Genomic DNA, 21,757 nt, shown 5'->3' with positions numbered 1-21,757 from the left:
TCGTCCTTGGCATCTCTCGAAGCGTGTTGATGTGCAGTTGTGTTTACCCCACAGATGTGGCGAGCACGTGTAACTCCAGTGACCACCCTGTTCCTACGTGCTGCCCGTTTTCCCCAGCCAGGCACCTGCCATGGGACCATCGCTCTCAGTGGAACAACAAAGTGCAGAGCCAGAACATTTCCCTTCATCTCAGGATCTTCTCCTCCCGATGTGCTGCGACAATAATTAACTCTGCTGGCAAGTTTTAGTCTAGATCAGTCTTTACAAGATGGGACAGACGAATGACTGTCAGGCCTCACAGAGCCTTGGGTTTCATTTTTTCCCCAAACAAACTAGTTATTTTCAGGAAATACTGAAGTAAAAGTCGAGCAGAGCAGGTCCAATGATCCCAAGAGTCTTTTAATTTCTGCAGTCGGTTCCTGCCATAGTTCTGCTTGGTGGAGAAGCTCCTGGTTGGAGTGATGCAAATGAGCACTGTTCCCTTTGTTTGCATTGCCATCTGTTCCCTGAAGGAAGTGTGGGGAAAGGGCCCATGGACACACTGCTCCTGCAAAGTAACGATGAATTCACTGAATCAATAGAGTGTACCATCAGGAGTGGTTTTCCAGGGATTGGATCTCCTATTAATTTCAGAACATTTCCAAATTATTTTGATACCACACAGTGCAACCTCATCAGTGGACAGAGCATTCCACGATATTTACTGTCTTCCATTCTTCTTTCACTGAGCAGAGATAATTCTCAGGTATTTCCCACCAGTGCGGAAAACATCATGACTGTCGCTGTGAACCCAAAGACATTTTTGCAACACTTGTATGTCCATGTTCCCTCACCCAGATGGAAGCTGCAGTGACTTGTCATTTAAGCTGAATGTCCTCAAAGCCAAGACTCTGCTGCTGCCAATGACCTGGCAACTGTTCTCAGGCAGGAGCTGCGGAGGAGAGGTGTGGGCAGCACCACAGTGCTCCTGCTGCTCTTGGCTGCTGAAACAGCTCTTGGGGCCTCTGAGACTGCACAGGAACAGAGCAGCACGAGGAGTGTCTGACTGCTGGCATGGTCCTGGGGAGACACAGAACATGGAAAGATTTGAGGGACATGTAAAACTGCCGCTGATTTTTCCACCACCTACCTCTTCCTCCACTGGTTCGTTCTGATCCAGTGTGTAACAGATGGATGACAAGAGCTTTTTCTATGAGACAGAAGTACAGCAGCATTCACAATATCATTACAAAATACATAACAAAGACAAAGATGAAGGCTGTAGTTGACAAAACACAGTAGCACAAATTGCTTTTACGATCCTGAGAGAAGCATTATATTTTTATGTATGCTCTTTTCAGTGCTCCTCCATCCTATTGTTTTGGGATCAATTGTTTTGCATTGTCAAGAAATTAAAGTTAAAACACAGGGCACGCTTTGATATTTTTTAAATTGACAATTTTATACTGCTTTTGGTATATAATAGAGAAATACCTGGATAAATATTTTCTGTTAGTAATTTAAAACAGTATTACAATTTGGATAGACGATGATCTGGTAACAGATTTAGACCATTTTTCCCCACGTGTTTGTAAATCTTTATGTCCTCAAATATTGATACAAAGGGCCTTTTGGAATGGTTCAAACTTTTGCATTTGAAATCCTAGTTGATATCTCACAGTAACTTTCCCTATTTACCCAGGCAGATTTTCCTTATAATACATGCTGTGTTAATTATTCTATTATTAAACATTACTACATTTCAGTTACATTTTATCCTTGCCTTTATTTTTGTATACCTATTATGTAGTGTCCTTGTTTTTAAAGAGAAACAAATAACTTACACGATGCTACAAATGCTCAGCTCTTTGCAGGTATGTTTTTTTTCCTGAGAATGAGGAGAGAGCAACACAGTGAACATTTTGAAACATTAGTTTCAAAAAGAAAAGGAACTTCGAGAACAGGATGAAACAAGAGGGCAAAGGAGGGAGAAGTCAGTAACAGGCAACTTGAGAGGAAAATGATCAGTTTGATAGGTACAGCTGCAGTGCTGAGTTGTACATGGAATAGTTACAAATGCACCACACAGAGGAGTAGGACAAAAGAACATAATGAATGGCAGGAGCAATAACCAAATATAAGTCTTTCCATAATTATGATAAAATTATGAATCATAAAGTTCAGGCTTAAATCAGCCCAAATATTGCTCCACACTCTACCACCTTGTCTTCTCTCACCAGTACAGTTGTTGCCAAGAGCCTTTTTCTTAGACATTGAGAAGGAATCATTATTTAGGATTGTTTTGGATACTGTCTGTGTGTATTGTGAGTGCTGGCTCTGCTGGAGGATTATTCTCCTTTGTGGCTGGGGAGTGGCAGGGTAATCACGCTGATGCAATACTGGAAAGTTCTGCTCACCATGACACAAACTATCAGCACTACAGAGACAATAATTATTTGCACTTTTATAGTATCTTTCATCCCAAACTATTACTGTGTTCTCTAGCACGCCAGCTCATTAATGAAGCCACAGAGAAGTAGAGAAGGACCAGTACACACACATTGTCCTGGGGAACAAACAGAGCACCTGACAGTAATTCCTGGGTGTGTTCCCCTGCTCCTGGATGACACTTCCTGCTGACACTGGTTGTGCTCAGCTGCCTCCAGGACACAGTGTGTACAATATCAGGGGCAAAAGTAACTGTCTGTCCTCAACAGGAACAGAAAACTGTTTCAGGGGGAAAAGCTGTAATTGGAATTCGGTCCCTGGAAACCAGGGCTCGGACTGAAGTCAATTTTACATGAAGCAAAGGGGTGTCACAAAGTGCCAGAGAGCCCAGTAAGGTTTTCAGCATATTGCACTCTTCTCTCTTTTAATAACTGCTAGTAAAATCATCAGCAAAAATATCCACAAACCTCACCCAAGGAGAGACTTATCTTACCGGAGAAAAACTTTCCCCAGATGTTTTTTCATCTCTAAAATAGCTGACATAATTTTATTTAAAAATTGTCCTTAAGTCTTGATCCTAATTGAAGTTGGTGGCAAAAGTTAGGTGTTCAATGATGCAGTATTAGGGACACAGTAGTTGGTAGAAAGGAGTCTTAATTCTAGACAGCACTAGGCATCCAAAATTCCTCCCTGGACTCTCTTTCCTCCTGTGGTGTTATTTGCCTTTGTGGCCTGTCACTCACTGAGCCCCTCTGCCCTCCCACTTTCAAATCAGGACAGAGTACATATCCAAGGTGTTTGGGCAGTAGCTACCAACGAGCAGCAGCAACCAACGGTTGCCTGAGATTCCAAGTGTTTTGCTTAATGATCTTTGAATTCTTTAGTTGATGTCTCTTCGCCAAGCACAGATTTTTAATTAGGAAAGAGACACTGTTGCTGTGGAGGAAATTTGGAGTATCTTCACTGAAGCTGGGGGGTATTGTGACACACACTGTGACACAAAGTTGATGTTAGAGAATACTCTAATCCACGAGTAATAGCCTGTAATTTCTAGATATTCCAGGCAGACATTTTTTGGCATGATGAGTTTCCTGAGTGTTGAAAAAAAGCCTGTACTCGCATGTGATATGTACAGTGTTCAAATATAGCAGTCACTCTGCTTTAGAGGAACCAAAGCCAACAATAAAAAAGGAACCACAACTTTTAAATGTCAGCATTTGCTGCATCAGAGAGTACAGATGAAAAGAGCATGAAAATAAAATCCTAGTATGTAAATCTGTACATTAATAATAAAGCACCGTAAAACCAATGCACCCCATTCATGTGATACTCACCCAGATGACTTGGCTGGTGTAAGTATTCAACAGAAACAAGTGCTGTATTTTCTTTAGGTAGCTTCTGATAAATATCTCTTCTGTCAAGACTTTCAGTTATAAAACCCACATAAGGCTTTGCATTCACTGATGTCTGCCCTCAGGTTTAGCAAGCAGGAACAGACAGTGCTTCATACAGTGAGATCTGTTGTTGCAGGCAGTGGGAGTACATACAGTAATCCCTGTATATGGCTGGGAGCTTTCTGGAATAGAGACATCATTATGTGTTTATAAACAAGGACCTGAGACTTCTCTGTGTCACTTCAATTTTTTTATCACTGTAACTCCCTCAGCAGAAATATGGGAATAAGCCTTTTATAACTGTAGGCAGCACATCATGCCCTGAGGTGAGGCAGTGCTGAAGTACACACATGTGTAAGCTGCAAGTTCTACCTATCTTGATATCAAACATTTCACAGAAATGAGCCTTAAAATATCAAGAAAAATGATAAAGGTTCAACTATTACATAAGCCCATTTGGTATTACTTGTTTTACTGCCTTCAATTGTCCAGCCCTTTGATTCACAACATTTTTTTATTTTGAATAGAGGAATATTTGAATAGCTGAGATTTTAGGTAAAATGAAATAAAACATGAACAGACTAGAAAAGATAAGGATGTTCTGTGATGCAACAGAGAAAGACAAGTCAGGCTTAGGAAGCAAAAAGGGGATGATGGCATTAAAGTACTGGAAAAGGATCCCTGCAGCCATCAGCCACAAACTGCATGTCAACAGTTTGGAACTTCTGCATATTAAAGTAATCAGTGTTCTAGCTAAACTGAAAATGATTTTACCACCATGACAGAGATGAAATCAAACGAGGAAGTGTGGGATGCCTTTGAGGTTTAGTTTCACTGTCAGAATAATTAGCTAATTTCCAAATCTTGGTGTGACAAAATCTGGCGAATCTCTTCGACTGCTGTTCAATTGCATTATCTGTCACTTTCTTTGTTGGAAAAGCTACAGAGTGTTTTACCAATTTCACCATTTAATTAAATAATTAGATCAAAATTAATAGCGATGCTAAATTGTTATTATAACCTAATTTAGTAATTATATTGCCTATTTTAGTGTGGAAACTAATTTACTTTTAATCAAGATTTGAAAATTGATACTGTGTCACATCTGTTTCAACGTGCAACAAGGCCCAGAACTAATGAGACTCTGGCAGATATCTACTGATACATGTAAATGTTAATCAGCTTCCTGATTTAACCTTTGTGTATCACATTGCACTCCAATTTAATCATGGAGAGCTGTTAAATGTCCCATTCTGGAATTATTCTTTCTCTATGCACCAGCTTGATTCTGTGGTAATACAATAGTATTTTATAAGGAGTTTAAATCAATGTATTGATTTTTATGTTTCATTTTAGTTATTGAAAGTTGATTGAATGAAAACTATAAAAAGCAGTTCTAGGAGGAAAAAAGGGCTACGTTAATAAATGGTATTGGTCATCTGCTCATCTTTTGGGGCATTTTAGCCTACTTGCAAAGTGTCATGATGTTAATTTATCTCAAAAGACCTTCCTGGGAAACATTTGCAAAATATTTTGGAAATCTTGTGTGGAACCTGGACTTGAACAGTGTATTTTAAATTCATTAAGTAACCCAAGTATTGGCTTGAAAAGCACAGGAAGTATTTCCTCGTGACAGTGGCTGGCTCATAGAATTTATCACCTAGCTGTGTAAACAACAAAAATTACAAAAAACCCCAAACCAAAACCCAGAAACTATTGTCATCATTTCCCACTGAAAAAGGGTAAGTTTAGATTAGATATTAAGAAAAACTTCTTCCCTGTGAGGGTGGTGAGGTCCTGGCACAGGTTGCCCAGAGCTGTGGCTGCCCCATCCCTGCAAGAGTCCAAGGCCAGGTTGGCTGGGGCTTGGAGCAATCTGGGCTAGTGGAAGCTGTCCCTGCCTGTGGCATGGGGTGGAACTGGATGATTTTTAAGGTTCCTTCCAACCCAAACCAGTCCATGACATCGATAGCCCGTGCAGGTGTCACTGAGCAGGCTGGAGCACCTGAATGGACCATGCCCTCAGGGAATGGCTCAGCGGGAATGGTTTGAATAAAGGCAACTCAGGGGAGGGACATTAGGTTGGATATCAGGAAAAGGTTCTTCCCCCAGAGGGTGGCTGGGCCCTGGAACAACCTCTCCAGGGCAGCGGGCACAGCACCAAACCTGACACAGCTCAAGGAGCGTGTGGGCAACGCTCTCAGGCACACGGTGGAATCCTTGGGGCGTCCCGTTGGAATCGATGATCCTTGCGGTAATTCTGCGGAATTCTCCGTGTGCTCCCAGCACGACTCCAGCCCGGGAGGGCAGGGATTTGGCGAGGAGCGGGGCAGTGGAACGCGAGGGCGAGACGCGAGGGCGTCGGGGAGCACGCGAGCGGCAGGATGTGGGGGCGGGCGGTGGCACATGAGGATGGGCGGTTTAACACGAGGATGGGCGGTTTAACAGAGGACGGGCGGCAGAACGTGAGGGCGGTTTAACAGAGGGCGGGCGGTGGGACCCGAGGGCGGTTTAACACAGGGCGGGCTGCAGGACGCGAGCGCCGCCGCCGCCCCCGCCTCTCCCCGCTCCGACGGCGCCCTCAGCGCGGCCCCGCCCCGCGCACGCGCGGCGGGCGGTGCCGGTGGCCGCCGCAGCCGCTGCGCGGGCGGCCGTGCGCACGCGCGGCGGAGGCGGCGGCGGCGGGGCCGGGCGCGGGCCCGGCGGGCGGGGCGGGTGTATGGCGGCGGCGCTGTCCGCCCTCGCCGCCAGGCTCTCCCAGTCGGCCGCCGCCCGCTCCTACGGCGTCTTCTGCAAGGGGCTCACCAGGACCCTCCTCATCTTCTTCGACCTGGCCTGGAAGCTCCGCATCAACTTCCCCTACCTGTACATCGTCGCCTCCATGATGCTCAACGTGCGGCTGCAGGTGGGCGGCGGGGCCGGCACGGCCCGGCCCGGCCCGGGGGGGTCCGGGGGTCACGGCCGGGCCCGCGGCCGCTGCGGCTCCCGCGGTGAGGGCGGGGCGCGGCCGGGCGGGTCCCGTTGTGCCCGCCCTGGGGCTGTTGCTCTGCCCGGTGGCCCCCGGGGATGTCGCTTGGATGCAGCCCTGGGGGAGACTCGCCCTTGCCCGTGCCCAGGTGCGAGTGGCCCCGCTGTGCTGCTCGCTCTCCGCTTTCTCAAGTTTATTCGTGTCCCTGAGCCGGAGTTGACTCAAAGACAGGCAATAAATTGTGAATATATATGCACATTTTAAGGAGCAAAGAAAACAATTTCCTTCATCGGTTTGTTGGGTTGTTGTTTGGTGGTTGTTTTTTTTTAATCAAGACAGTTGCAGCAGGGAAAATGCAGAGAGCGTTTTAATACCAGTGTCGTTATATAGAAAAAACAGTTAATATTTAATTTGCATCTCCGCTGTTTCTGCAAAACGTTGAACTCCCTAAACCAGCTTTGACCTGTTGTAGGGTTTAAGTTTCATAGTTTTTATGATGAAACGAAAGCTTTACTTTTGACTTAGCTGGCAACAGAAGCAAGCTGTGGACTGTCACAACAAACATCTGTTCTAGCCAAGGCTTGGGCATTTTCTCCTGGTAAACAGCTGTAATGAAAGTTTTGACATCTGGCCAGTGGCCGAGTGCTCAGAGACAAGTCTGGTTGCAGTTTGTGACTTGCAAAAGTTGAACTAAAATGAGGTCAAAATGTGACATCTCTTGTTTCTGGGATTCGTTCTGCAGTTCTGAACCTTGAAAATGAGCCACGTGGCCAGGAGTTGTACCTGCAGCTTAGTAACCCTGGTAGCTGAAAAAATGTGCCTTTGCTTGTTATCAGTGTTGGCACATAACAGTTCCCTCGGAACAACATCAGCCTGTCCTCTGAGTGCACTGCAGCTGATCCCGCTGGTGCAGCCGGACTGACCGGTTCCCTTGGGAAGCTGGGCATGGTCCAGTGTTGATTTCCAGTGTTGTGGCTCTGATTTCAGCTTGCACTTCTGTTTACAGAAGGATTACTTTACTATTTACCTTCAATGTTAAGTTTCTAATCTGCCCCAGCCTGCGTTCCTGTTGGATAAGGGAAGTGGTGCCGTTACACAGCGGATCTCTGGCTGCTCCTTTGCTGACTCACTTTCATGCCTGTCACCAAAAGAGAATTTGTAGCAGATTAAACTGAAACTACAGGAGAGAGCTGGTTTTTGGGTATGCTTCCCACCCCTCTGGATGTGTTCAAGCAGCTTGTAGGGAGACTTGTCTGTTTGGACATCTGTTTGGACAACTGTTACTTTATGTAGCTGGGTTATTCTTTTTTATGTTAAAGATTTTTAATTTTTTTTTTTTTTGGTCTGTATATGAGGCACCAATGAACTGGGATACCAGTGTAATAACTTCCTGCACTCTTTCTCTTTAGGTCCATATTGAGATCCACTGACTGGTGACTTGGTGTGCTGCTTGCACTGTTTGCTGCAACTACAATCTGTCACACTCCTCCCAGTCCAGCCTGTTGTGAAGCAGCAGAGCTGTGCTCACGTGCTCCAGGACTATGAAGAAAGAAGATTTAACCCAAAACCCAGTATGTGACGATGGCCCAGCTCATCCCAAGGCAGCAGCTCACCTGACACCCATGCATTCCGTGTTGGACAGCTCTCAAAATCAGAGTAGCAGTTTACAAGAATTATTTAACACGAGAAATTGTTCTCTCTTTAGTACTATACCTCTGCTTGGCAAGGAAATGCCTCTGAGTTTCAGTGAATCAGCAGGGATGAACTCAAGTGCAGCTGTTCCTTGGAAGGATTCATTTCATCTGCATTTTTCTTCTGGCAAAGACGGTCCTGATCTGGTTTCTCACTGCATCGCCAGTATTTCAGTAAGGGGCTGGCCGGAGAAAGCTCGGAGCCTTTCTGGAGACTTCAGCTCCTGCTGTCCAGGAGACAACTTTGTATGTTTTGCACAGTTCTGGCTGGGCCCTTTGCAGTGTAATAAAACCCTGTGGTTTCTGGGATTAGGAATGAGCAGCAGCAAAGAGAACGAAGTGCAATTTGCATTTTTGAAAGCACTGGAGCTTGGTGGACTTCCTGATCCCTGGTGTGTTCCAGCTGCCTCCCTGAACGACTCATATGCTATGGGACTCCTAAACAACCAAAAACCATGGTTCTTTCTTTGTTACTTAAACCTTGTATCCTCAGAGCAAACACCTGGATACGAGCAAATGCTTTTCAATATACAGTATGTGGCTAAGAATTTCCCCATCATACAGCTGGTCATTTCTGTGCTAGCTTTTGCACTAGCAGGTCTCTGGTGTGCAGTAGTGAGGGTAAAGTACTGAGATTTTAGTAACTGCTATTTTTAATATTAACAGAAATTTAACTAAATAACAGAGAAAAGGTCACAGTTCAGGTTTTAGTGAGAAGTAGATAGCTAAAGTAAAAAATTATACTTCTGTAATTGCTAGTAAAACTGGCTGTTGGGAGAACAGGGACTTCTTTTTTGTAAGGAATATCTGCATCTGTGTGGAAAGAACTTCATAATCTCCAGACTCTTTGGGACTTTGCAGGTCTGTTGTTAACACTAAACTAGAGCCCAGTTTGATTAGCACAGATCCTTTGTCTTCTTTAGGGTTTGTATTAGTGCAGTGTTGTGGCTACTGCTATTTACAGCCATTTCCAGTGAAACTGTTTCTTGCAGAATTGAATTCTCGCTCTGAATCCGGCAGTGACTGATACATCAGTCCTTAAAACACTTTGAACTGGAAAGCTGTTGGGAGGGTGGTCTTCAATGCAGCCTAATTCTCAGCAGTGCTCCTTTCCAAGGGTGGTGCTGCTCTAATTAAACAATATCTCATGAGCTTTATGACACTACAATAGCGGATGTTTCATTTCCTTGAGAAAGTGATTGCACAGTAATAATTTCTGGGCCTGTTGACTTTGGCTTTGGGACACACTTCTGATAATGGGGTTTGGCAAAGAGTGGGGCAAGAGTGTTGGAATCCATAGAGCTGCTTGGGAATAAGAATTTTGAGGAATAGGCTCCTGTTGGCACCCCAGTGAAGGAACTCATCGTGCAGCAGGTCAAAGTTTGAACTCAGTGTCCAAAATTCTCAACGAGGGATTGCTGCAGATGGGCTTAGTGTGCTCTGGGGGCTCACCTACAGAGGGAGGTGAGAGTTAGGATGCATTTTTAACTTCCCCTTCACTGAGATAAAAGTGAGGACTTGATGTGGAGTAAAGCCATGCCAGGGATTCCCACACCAGGAATCCTTTTTGCCAGCTGTCTTGCTTCATTTGGAAAGAGAGTAAGTGATGATGCATTTAGCTTGAACTGATTTTACCTGGAAAGCCAGTAGAGTTTCCCATGTGGTGATTATTGGGGTGTCAGCACACTTGTGTGGAGAAGGCCTTGGTTACAGAGATGAGATGATGGTTTATCAGTGTTATGGGGAGAAATGCTGGATTTTTTTTATCTCATTTGAGTGCTGAAAGTAAGATATATTACTTTTTATGTTGAATTATATGCTGTGTTTTTATTATCCCCATTGGCTGATTGTTTCTTCTGGATGCTAGAAGAGATGAAAAGCCATTTTACTTTAATTTAGAAAACCACTCTTTCCCTGGTGTGTATTTTAATGATTGTTTAACTTCTAGGCTTTTGACCTGTCATGAAGTGACTGAAAACCTTAAAATAATGTTGGATTACATATTGTAAGTAACTGTTTTGACAGCAACAGTTGCCACTTCATCAAGCCATTCACTCACATCTCCACTGCTGCAATTTATCAGCCCTGCAGTGGTGTTACCATGTTAACACGTGGTTTTGTGGTGGGATTAACGATTCCCGAAGTGATGTGGATCTGAAACCCCAAAAACACCAGAAACAAAGACACTTCTCCAGGAGTCTGTGGCTTCTCTGAGTTATGGTGTTAAGTTGCTGCCTACCTACATTTTGACCCAAAAACCTCCCTTGGCAGAGCTGAGGGCAGAGGACTGAAGGTGGGGAGGGGCTGGGGCCTGTTTAAGCTGGTTTGATTGCTAAAGACAGTGTTGTGCAACTCCAGCTGAACCTCTCTAACCACCTGCACAGGTACAGACCTTCGCCTGTGTGGTGAGCCTTTTCTTATGAAGCTGAGCATAAAACAGCCCTGCACCCAAACCCTGAGTGCTTGAACCTCCTGTGCAAAGGATCAGTTGGCACAGCTGTACCTGCAGTTGTTACTTGAGACTTTGTTTGTTCAGCTGAATGGTTTGGCCTGGAAGCTTCTCTGCTCTGTGTCAGTTGGGAACTGCTTTTTTGGGAATCACAGTTGTGTGCAAGGACTTGTAGGTGATACTGTCAGGATAACAGGCAGGAGGAGTAGCTGAAGGCATAAGAGCATTAATCCAGTTTTTAATGCACCTGTTCTTCATGGTGATTTTAAAGGGGGCAAAAATGAAACATGAGACAGCACCAGTAAATTAGAATTTAAATGTGTGTACAGGGTGCCAATGATTTTCTCTTTATTGATAACAAACCTGTGCAGGAGGGGAATTCAGAATGTTGAACTGTGTTACACATCACAGTCCAGCTAATACAGTCCTATTTTAAGCAAAGTCCTCTTTGAGTGTGTGGCCTTTAATCAGCTATTACAGGATCATTTCAACTCCAATACAGCTAAGTGAAATACTGGATTTCTGTTGTGTATTATATGTATATTGAACATAAGATATATAAAAAAACATTTTAAGTGAGTGGATTTGATCCATTTTAAGATAGTTTATGTACCTTGCCTTGGATTTTATTGCTTAAAACCTAAAAGGTAACTTTAACTTGAACATTCCTTCTGAAATTCAAATAAAGGATAGTTTGGTTTGTTGAAATCTCATGTCATATACTGCACTTTAAGCCTGGGGAGGCCATGGAGTGAGAGTTGTTCTTGCACTAACAGAACTGTCTGCCTGATGGTGACAATGTGTAAATGGCTTTTCCTGTTTGGAGGGAGAACAGGGAACCTGAGGGATGGCATCCATCCTTTGACACTAGAGATACATCCAGCACTGCGTGGCTGAGGCCACTGTTCTCTTCCTGCAGATGTTCTGACATGAACTCATCTCAAGAAATGGAAGGTGTCTCTCCAGTTTGTGTGGAGCTTCATGGCTTCAGGACAATGTGGAAAGCTTTTCTGAGCTGATGTGCTGTCAGGGCTGAGACTGTCCTGGATGATTATTACAGTACAGAACAGTAACATCCTTCCTGGGGGTAGGGGACCTTTATACTGAACCGGGAGTTGCCTTTGTATTTCCATATTGCCCTCTCATCTTGCTCTGCAAAGAGTTATTTCAAAGCAAAATATCAGGGTTCTACTAAACACCTTGTGCTCCAGGTCCTTCCTGCATTACGTAGCAAAGAGTTCTATTTCTGCCATTAGAAAACAAATTACGTAAGAAAATACTCAGTATTTAGAGACCTGCCTAGTAGTCACACTTGAGTGAAAATTTACTACATGGTGTACTGCTTTGAAAAGAAAATATACTTCTAAATGTGTGTGCACAGAGCTCTGCATGTAGATAAAAAGTGTTTTACCACAGTGAGATGCTGGAATGCTTCTGCAGACGCTTGTTTCCTTTCTGCCATTTCAGTGCAAACTGCAGCAGGGATGGTGGTGTGTTCTCAGTGTGATCTGAGCTGGTGCAATCCTGGGCATCCCCCTGCACCAGGAGACAGTTTTAGCTGTAGGCATTTTTTAGCTTTTGCTTTTTCAGTGTCGGGTTTGCTTTTGTCGTTTGGGGTTTGGTGTTTTGTTGTTTGGTTTGTTTGTTTTTATTTTTGGTTTGGGGTTTTTATTATTTTTAGGACTGTAAAGACTGCACTTTCTGAAACTTCGCCAAAGTTTCCTTTTCCCTTCTCCTTTTCTCCTCCCCTGTCCCTTCTAACAGGTATCCACATTTAATTTTTGGAAGAAGCAAGCCTGGACACTCTCTCCTAATGTATAATCTTTCTGTCAAGTTGCTCCTTTTATTTTTATGGCCCGGTCTTACATGTATTTCCATCCCTATAATTTCTCAGCCTAAGCACATGCCGATATTTTGTTCCACTTCAGAAACACTGCCCTGTAATTAATTATGCATAACAAATTGACAGAAACCATGCAGAGATGTGAGAGCACATAGTCTGTCATTAGGGTGTAAGACAAGAGGTATATCTGGCAGAGCAACAGGTAGCCAAATATGACAGATTTCTGCTTTTTCCCTCTTCAAAACAGCTGTTTTAATTAAAATCCAACATTTAATTTGAATTTGTGTTACCTCTGTCAGCTGAGAATTGCAGCTAGAATTTGGGGCTTATGAAATATATTAAGGTTGGAACTTTAACTTTTCAAAAAATTAAGGGTACATTCATGTGAATATTTTTTTTCCTGAGTGCACAGAATGTGTTCTGACACTTTGTTTCTGTGATGCACAGTCAATAAATGGGGGGAAGAAACCTCTCTAGACTACAGAGCCTCTAATCCTCAAGGAAGAGCTGCATTCAGTACAACTTTCAAATAAATAGTTGCCTAGGAAAATACTGATATTTATGATCAATTCACATACTTAAATACAAGCTCATAGATATCGAGCTGCTGACAGTGTGAAAACTAGAATAATACAGAAGTGCTGGAATAATGGTATCCTTTACCAGCCTGCACTAAGCAGATCCTATTGGTGTGTACTTTGGAATTAATCTCTATTATCTTAGTCCTTCTGGAATTGGTGATACAAAATTCAGACCAAGACAGTTATTTCATTGTTAGTGATGAAATAAATTTAAAAGCTCAAACACTCTAGAAATGACCAGAGGGAGTTCCAGAAAGAAAACCTGCCTTGAAAAGATCCCTTTCATTTCTCAATACATTTGTAGGCTGTTCTGCACATTTCTTTTCTTGCCTCTTCACGGAAGATGTGTATAAACCTGATAGCAAAAATGGTCAAAACTCAGACTTGCGAAGGTATCAGGATTTAATTTTCTCTTTGTAGGCAGTTTTAGCTGCTGTCAAGCAGAACAGCTCGATGTGATGTAAGCTTTTGTTCTCTACAGCAGGGAAATCTAATGCTTAGTGCCCGATTCATCACCTGAAGTTGAGTGTTCCATGATCTTTCTTCAAAATGGGTTCTGCTGCCTGCTGGTGATTAACACTCATTTGAAATGCTAACTGTGATGCTATCCCTGCAGAACAATTTTAGTCTCTGGCCTCGCTCTTTGGCCCTTTTTATTTTGCTTTATTGCAACGGGGGAGGTGGAGAAGGCTGGCACAGAGAAAGATGTTTATACAGCTTTGGATGTATTTTAGAAGTTTATCGTGACACTTTGAACTTGTGAGAGGAGTTTCCACAGCAAACTTGAAACCTGAAGTGGTGACTGCAGAACTCCTGAGGGACACAGAGCGCTGTGTGAGCTGCCAGGAGCTGCTGCTCGCTCACACCACAGGAGGGAGTTCCACATCAGCGTGTTCGGTATTTCCAGTCACAGCGCTGGTTTCTCTTAGCACAGCACATTTCAGGTGTTTTTGACTTGTCTTGCGGATTGTCACTGCAAATAGGTCCGTGTACAAAATCGATACCCAGTGGTCGTGTGTTGTAACTGTTTACAGCTGAACTGCGAGTACCAGTGGATGGGTTTTTGTCAAGCTATTTAAAAACAGAAATAAAGATCTTTTTTTTAAAACGATCTTTTGTCTGTGCTCAACAGGAGATAGTTTTGGTGCTTCTGGTTCCAATTTTTCACGGAATAAATTGTGCAGATGTACTTAAGGAGAGTGTTTCTGACAATATAAAGTCAGTGAGAGGCTTTTTCAGAGATATAATCTGGGAGATGTGTGTTTGCAGAAACAAATAAACCTTTGGGAGAATAAAAGGGCTCAGTGCTTTATGCTTGGCCTTGAAAATTTGGTATTTGAGCCCTAGGTGAGCTTGCTGATGTTAGCCACCAGTATTCATTTACAGTCATTCTTTTTACACACTTTTTTTTAGTGACACACCTCAACACAGCTACTTCCAATGTAATTCCAAGGTATTTCCCAACTAGCTAGATTCAATCTTGCAGCAGTTTCATTTTAGAAGGGGAAAGCAAACCATGCTAAATATGTAAAACAGCCACAGAAACTCTGCTGCATCATCCAGGATGTTGTTGCTGGGTGCTTCTCTGCATGGTTAGAACCACCTTAGCATCAACAGGTACGTCAGAGCTCTTGTTTCTGCTGAATAAAATATTCACATTCTAATAAGATCTGTAAGTTCTGGCATGTGGTAACACCTCTGTGGTTAAGCAGGTGCTGTCAGTGCTCCCTGCACTTCACTGTGGGCTCCTCATCGCTTCTGGAATTCACGTGGGAGATACTGCAGTAGTAGATTGTAACCTCTCTGGCTGCCCACAATGTCCCAGCCACCCCGCTGTGACAGCGACACAGCCTGAATTACTCGTGTTGTCCTCACTTTCAGATGGTTTATTGGTAGTTCTGCATATATTTATATAAATGGGCATAATTCCTGCAATGGGGCACGTCAAGGAACTCAGAATACTTTTGCAAGCTCAAAACAGACATGGTACCATGTGCATCTCCAAATCTCTTCCTGTTAGGATTTGTGTTTTGAAGTCTCGTTCAAGTTGGTGGCTTTGTGGTACTCCCTTTGTTCATCTCAGACTGTAAAATTCTGCAAGAGCGACTCATCTGTACAGGAGCCCAAATTTCCTCCCTGCAAATCTGACTGCCAGAGGATCTTTTAGCAATTCTTATTTATCAGAGCATTTAACTCTTCAGTGTTTCTTAGCTCTTGCTTTTTTTCTGGCAGATATTACAGCAGCTTAGAATTAAACAAAACCTCAAGCCAAACACGAACACCAAGGATTCTGCTGAAGAAATTCGTGTTTCTTAAAGGAGATGATAGTTTAAAAGTGAATGGAGTGCTTCACCTTCCATTAAAAAAGAAAATATTGGTATCAGGAACTGTGGTGTGTTTGTAAAAAGCAAGTTGTATGTCTTGAGCTTTAGGAAGTGCTTTGTCTATTTGTTATCACAAGTATTTTTTACACATATCAAAATACTCTTTTATTTATCTTTAACCTCATAGTTCAAAGAAAAGGAAAAAAAAAACAAACACATTCTGGAATTCTTTCAAGTCTTATGCTTTGTTAAAAGCATCCCCAAGGGCAAAGGACCAAAACCAACACAGACCTCTTGCTCACTGAACAAAAAGCCAGCAGCAGTGACAAGCAGGATGTTTTTGATGCTCTGTTTCTTTTTTCTGGGACTAGTGGCTGAAGCCCTTAATCACTTTAGCTGGAAGTTATTCACAAATAACCCTCCTGAGCTCAGTAATCCTGTCTTGCTTCGTCTCATAAAAAAACCCCTTTTCTACAGCAGAGATTCCTAAATCTCCTCTCAGATCTGAGCCTTGCATTCCAAGTATTTCATGGTGCCTGCAAGCACGTCTGACCTGCTCCAGAGTCAGAACAGTCACAACACTTCCAATTTCTGGTCTTTGCTCTCCTCCAATCTAAAAGCATTTAAGATGAAAACAACAAAAAATATCTTATGATACTGTCTTAGCACCTTCTTAAGGGCTTGCCTGGACACCTTCAGGTCTCTGCCACTTTAGCTCAGGTTTGTAATGCTGGATTTTCTGTGATGCTGAAAACCACAGACTCCCACAAAAACTTGTCAAAACAGAATGAAAATTCAAACCTTTTTTTGAAGTTGGGCAGCCTTTTTTATGTTCTGTTCCCTCTAGCTGCTTTCTGAGTGACAACATCTGTACAGGCTGTTGCAGGTTTCGAGCCCTTCACTTTGATACACGGTGCTGTGTTCCCATCAATCTGTTGCTTAAAATAAAAGCTGTCTGCTCTGTGTTGTCACTGTCAATCATCATTTTCAGAGCTCTTCCTCACATTTTCTTTCTGGTTTATAATAATTGGTTTGCAGTTGATAACTGTATCTTCTGATTTCCTTCCATTTAGCTAAACCTCCTGCCAATGCTAGCAAGCAGAAGTCTGTAGAGCCTTCCATCACTGGATGTTTTGTTACAGTCAGTTCATCAAGCTTCTTTGCTACTTCCTCAATTTACAGTCAATTCTAATGTATTTTCATAAAGCATCCATAAGGAATTGTAGCTGTTCCTGAATGGATTTCTGAGCAGTTTCTCTCCTGTCACATAGAAAGTGGTTTTTTTTTCTGAAGGCCCCTACTGAAACAGCATTACCCAAAGGTTTGATTCCATTTTGTATATGGCTATTGTTACTACAGTTACTATAAAAGAATGCTTTTATAAGTGAAAATACGTCTGGTAAATCTTTTTTACTCACGTGTGCTTGTTACACTCAGCAGCTGATCTGCCTGTGAGGGCACTTCAGCCTCCTGGCAGATATTCCAGCTGTGATAGATGATGTGATACACAAGATGATTCCTCCCAGCCTAACACAGAAATCTGAGAGGGAAGGAATAAACTCAGGGAGATTACTAAAAAAGACCAATCAAGAAAAAAAAAGGTGCTTTGAACATATTCTTGGTTTAATTTGATAGGTCATTTTGCCAGAAGCATGAGATGAGAAGATATGAATTAAACTTGAGGCAGGAGGCAACCTAGATATGATCTGATTTTCCTCTGTAACAGGAACTCTGTCAAATAGTTCAAATCACACAGAGAGGGTGGAGTTAAATAAGGGCTGGAAATGGCCTCAGAGGAAATAAAAAAGCACAAGTATTTGACACCCTTTCTATGGAAAAGGAAAATGACACTGTACTATTACCTCCCCAGGTATTTCTGTTGTCCTTCCAGTCCTACATGCACCTTAAGATAATGCAGAACTACGTGGAGAAGGCAAGCAAGGTTGGGTTGGGGCTTTGGGTTTGTTTTTTATTTTGCATTTCAGAAAGTGTAATCAATAAGAAAAGAAATCTGATAGTAGGATTTATCTGTTTAAGTAACTTAAAGTGGTTTCAGGAGGACAAATCACAGCTTTAATCCTGTAATCCAATCAGACAAGATCAGTCCTGATGTCTGGCCTTGTGGACTTAAATCTGGGTTCTGCAGCTGAGGATCTGCCTGTGGGAGCCAAACTACAAGGGCTGGACTCAGGGGTTTTATGGGAATAACATTAAATTTAGGCCAGGTTAGAAGTGAACTCACAGTGAACCTTCCCAGCCATTCACAGCGAGACAATATCGTGTTCCTCAAGTGCTTTGAAATTCATTGCATACTTCCCAAATTCTGTACTCCTGGCAGAAAAATTATTATTAAGTGTCTTATTTTGAAGAAAAAGAGTCAACATTTAGGAACTGAGAACTCTAAAAATCAAATACACATCTCGAGTTAATGTATATGGATGGTCTTCTAAGAGAAAACTCCTAGGAATTCCAGTTTATAAAATAGTTACATTTGCTACTTTACTTGAATGATTAAATTGATAACAGCTTTTGATATGAATTTTTACACAGCTTTACTCACTATTGGTTTTTAATCTTAGATATTCTCACATGAACTGCACAAAGTAATTGTTAACAAGGTTATTACAGCTTTCTATGCAAAGGAAGTGTGACTTTTTTATTTCCTGGCTTATTGAATTTTAATTGTTTTCTTTCTCAACTACACATTGTTCACTTGTGATATGCTGGCTCTTGTATTGCTTTGCTTGATGTTGGTGCTGCAGTTAAAGAAACAGAAATTTTAATATTTTTATCCACTACTAATGATCCAGAGAATATATTGTACTATCTTCTTGAAATGGTGAGTTAATAAAGTCACACCAAATTAATCAGAAAGTCCTTACAAGAAATCAGGCTGTTAGAAGAAATGGTATAAAAAGTATGTTCAGAGCACGTTTTCTCATCACAGTTTAAATAACAATAAATTCTGCTTTCATATTAATCTGACAAACATTGTGATGTTGTAATAATTTCTTGTCCCTGTAAGGAAGAATCCAGAGTCAGTTTTTCCCAGTTATTCTAAAGGGTGTTGTGACTGACACATACACTGGCAGAGCAGTAATAGCATCTCCCTGCAAATTCCACTTCCAACAGGAGACAGCCCAATTAACGGTGAATGCAGTAACTCAGGGACAACGTCACAGGGCGTTTTAAAAAGCTGCTGTTATCACCAGGCTTTCATTAAAGTGTGGCAGAAGTGTTAAACGATTATTGACTGTCAGCAGAAGGAGGAGACATTGTTTTGAGCAGCCAGGCTCTAAACTCAAAGGTGGAGTTTGTGTCTAAACTCTGACTAACGGGCTCTGTCAGGAAATCAAAGAGTCCCCGTTACTTTACCAGCTCTTGACTGTGAGTGGACTTTGCCTCAGTTCAAAACTGCACTGAAAGCAAGGTATGATGTCCACTCCAGCTCTGGAGCAGCATTCAGTCTCCTGCTCATCCTGCCCTCAGCACACCTCTAAGATTGTGATCTAGAGATTAAAGCTCATTTCATCACCATAAAATACAAAATTGTAGTTTTCCTGCCTGCGTGTGAATGACCATATATACTTACATATAAACATACACATGCATTAATAGCTGCTTGTTTACATCATGAATACATTTCTGCTTAAGGGCTTTCCAGAAATGATTCAAAGTCTCACAGAAAGAACGGGAACACACCCCAAGTGTGTAGCCCCAAGTGCTGCATTGAGCATGGCAGAAGCACTCCTTTCCTTTCTGGTGTATTACTCTTCATTTACTATGGACCTTCCACAATCCCCGTGTGCTAAAGATACTGCTTTACTCATTGCTGTTGCCTGTGGTCATCAATCTGGAGTAACATCTTTAACTGATTAGCAGTTCAGATTTCTGAGAAGACTGATTTATCGGCATTTATCTGTCATTACTTGCAGTTTCATAATCTAATAAACCCAATATTATCTCCTAATAGTTTCAAGACAGCATTCTATTATTTTAGCTGAAACATATGAAGAAGAGTTTCTCCCTTTTTAACTCATATCAGTGTATCAGCTTCATTAAAGCAGAGAAACACAACATTTATAGAAGGGAGAGCTTTGTACAAATTATGCAGGAAGTCCAGGCCATTTTAGGAAAAGGCAGCAGCTAGAAAAAGAACTGCCAGGCAACTGTACTTTTTTAGAGAGTAAATCTGGAAATTCCATCAAAGCAATTAGGACACTGCAGATTCAAATATAACAAACCCCTAAAAATACTTCATGAAATGATTTAATGTATGAAGGATATAAACATTCTTGTCAACAAGATGAAAAGGTTTTCACTGTCAATGAGACAATCTTTAAGAATATAATTAGCACTCAAGCAGTGTATTTATCTTGGAAATGTGATGAGGATTTGCAAAAATTGTGTGTTTGTTTTAATTGCAGTTATCTGCCATCTCGTTTTTCACGTTTGGAGTCTTTCCCTCCACGCTGAGCCCTGGAAAAGCCTTCCAGAGTAAAGAGGAAGGGCATGATTTTGTTAGTCATGAGAATGGAGCTGTGCTCATTCTCCGTGTTCCCCTGAGCAGCAGCAGAGCAGCAGCAGAGCTCAGTGCTCCTGAACAGCCCTTCCAGCAGGAACACCAGAACAAGGCTGGGCAGAGAACACCCTGCAGGTGCAGGAGCTGCACTGAGGATCCCACTCTCCTGCTTCCAAAGTGTTCTCAATCAACAGCACATTTCAAACACTTTCATTTCAGGTATAAATGTACTGTTATTTCCTAATGCTTTCGATTTTTCCTCACAAACATAAAAAGAAATGGATACTCTGTTTAAAAAAACCCCATATTCTTTATCCAATATGAAAATACTGAGCAGTCCACATTTACTTGAGCAGCTTTGTGAAGTAGATATTTTAAATATGTGAATTTTTTTATAAATCATAGTTTAATAATTCCACTGTTATATATAATATAGCTCCACTATCTTTATTTAATTTGGGATATTTGGGAATTTCCTACATCCACCTGATTGATGCAGACATCCTTAGAGGAGAGCTTGCATCTGTGCAACTGAGATTTCTGCTGTTTCAAAATGGAATGAAACTTTTAAAGATACACAAAGAAACAAAAACTATTTAATTGAATTACTTTGTAAGACATTATTTTTCAAATGTGTCTCTTGCTTTTGTACACCAAGTCAAATTTTTTTTACTCTGCATTCCTTGTTTAGTCTGAAGCATGGCAATTTGCCAATCTGAGCTTTTACTGATAAATTCTGCTATACAAAGCAAAAGTTTTTATATGTGAGGCCACTTCCTTCTGCTATTTTATCATCTTCCTGGTTTTGTCTGTTTTCAATAAATGCTTTTGTATTTTCACGTCTTTTATATGCTTGTATACACAGACACTTTCCTCTGTATTAAAACTGATAGTTGCAAGTTGGGAAGGATAAAAGAGACAGACCATTGACTTAAATTTCATTGCACTAATACATTATATGAACACTTTTATGTTACAGTATTGAAAGATCTTAACATTGATATTGAAAGCATTTCCTGAATTTGGCAGTGGGGTGGAGAGGCAGGGGTTGATGTTTCCTAACAAGGTTTTAAAATGGAAATAGTCTCTGGCTACAACTCTACTTGAGTCCTAAAGACTGACACATGAAGGCTGGGCTCTCCCAGGGAACATGGCTGATTTTAAAGCATCTCAAATTTAAACATATTCAAGCTCAAAAAATAAAATGAAATGATGGGGGAGGCCAAACGTCTCTCCTTTATCTGTCCCAAGAGGTTGAAAATTTCTGCCTGAGGAGAAAAATCTAGAAAATTCAGCAGTACAGAGAAGCCACAGAGACCCCTGCACACCCTGTGGAACCGGGAGGATCTTGAGGGAGAGGAGAACTGAATTGGGGGTGGGCAGGGGAGAAGAACGAGACTGGAGACGAAAAGTTCAAGCTGCAAGGCAGCAAACTGAGAGAAGCTTTTGGACCTTTCTGTCCCTGATGTCCCTGCCCATCCGAGCAGTCAGTCAGGAATTCCCTTTGCCCACAAAAAAACGTTACTAAGGATGTTAAGCTACAAATCATCGTGTACTA

The 21,757-nt window shown here is 42.0% G+C and overlaps 1 protein-coding gene across 1 annotated transcript; it reads left to right on the top strand.

Moving 5' to 3' along the window:
- The first annotated feature begins 6,508 nt into the window (after nucleotides 1-6,508).
- LOC126640956 (small integral membrane protein 10-like protein 2A) lies at nucleotides 6,509-14,464 on the top strand. Its single transcript, XM_050317197.1, has 2 exons — nucleotides 6,509-6,726; nucleotides 8,199-14,464. Exons 1-2 carry the CDS (start codon nucleotides 6,541-6,543, stop codon nucleotides 8,217-8,219), a joined length of 207 nt encoding a protein of 68 aa, XP_050173154.1. The 5' UTR covers nucleotides 6,509-6,540; the 3' UTR covers nucleotides 8,220-14,464.
- Nucleotides 14,465-21,757: the final 7,293 nt, after the last annotated feature.

Source organism: Myiozetetes cayanensis, unplaced genomic scaffold (assembly GCF_022539395.1).
Source record: "Myiozetetes cayanensis isolate MyiCay16 unplaced genomic scaffold, myiCay2020 scf20-37, whole genome shotgun sequence".
Classification (NCBI taxonomy): Eukaryota; Metazoa; Chordata; class Aves; order Passeriformes; family Tyrannidae; genus Myiozetetes; species Myiozetetes cayanensis.
Note: the sequence above shows the minus strand (reverse complement) of the source record. Positions and strands in the feature narration are given on the sequence as shown.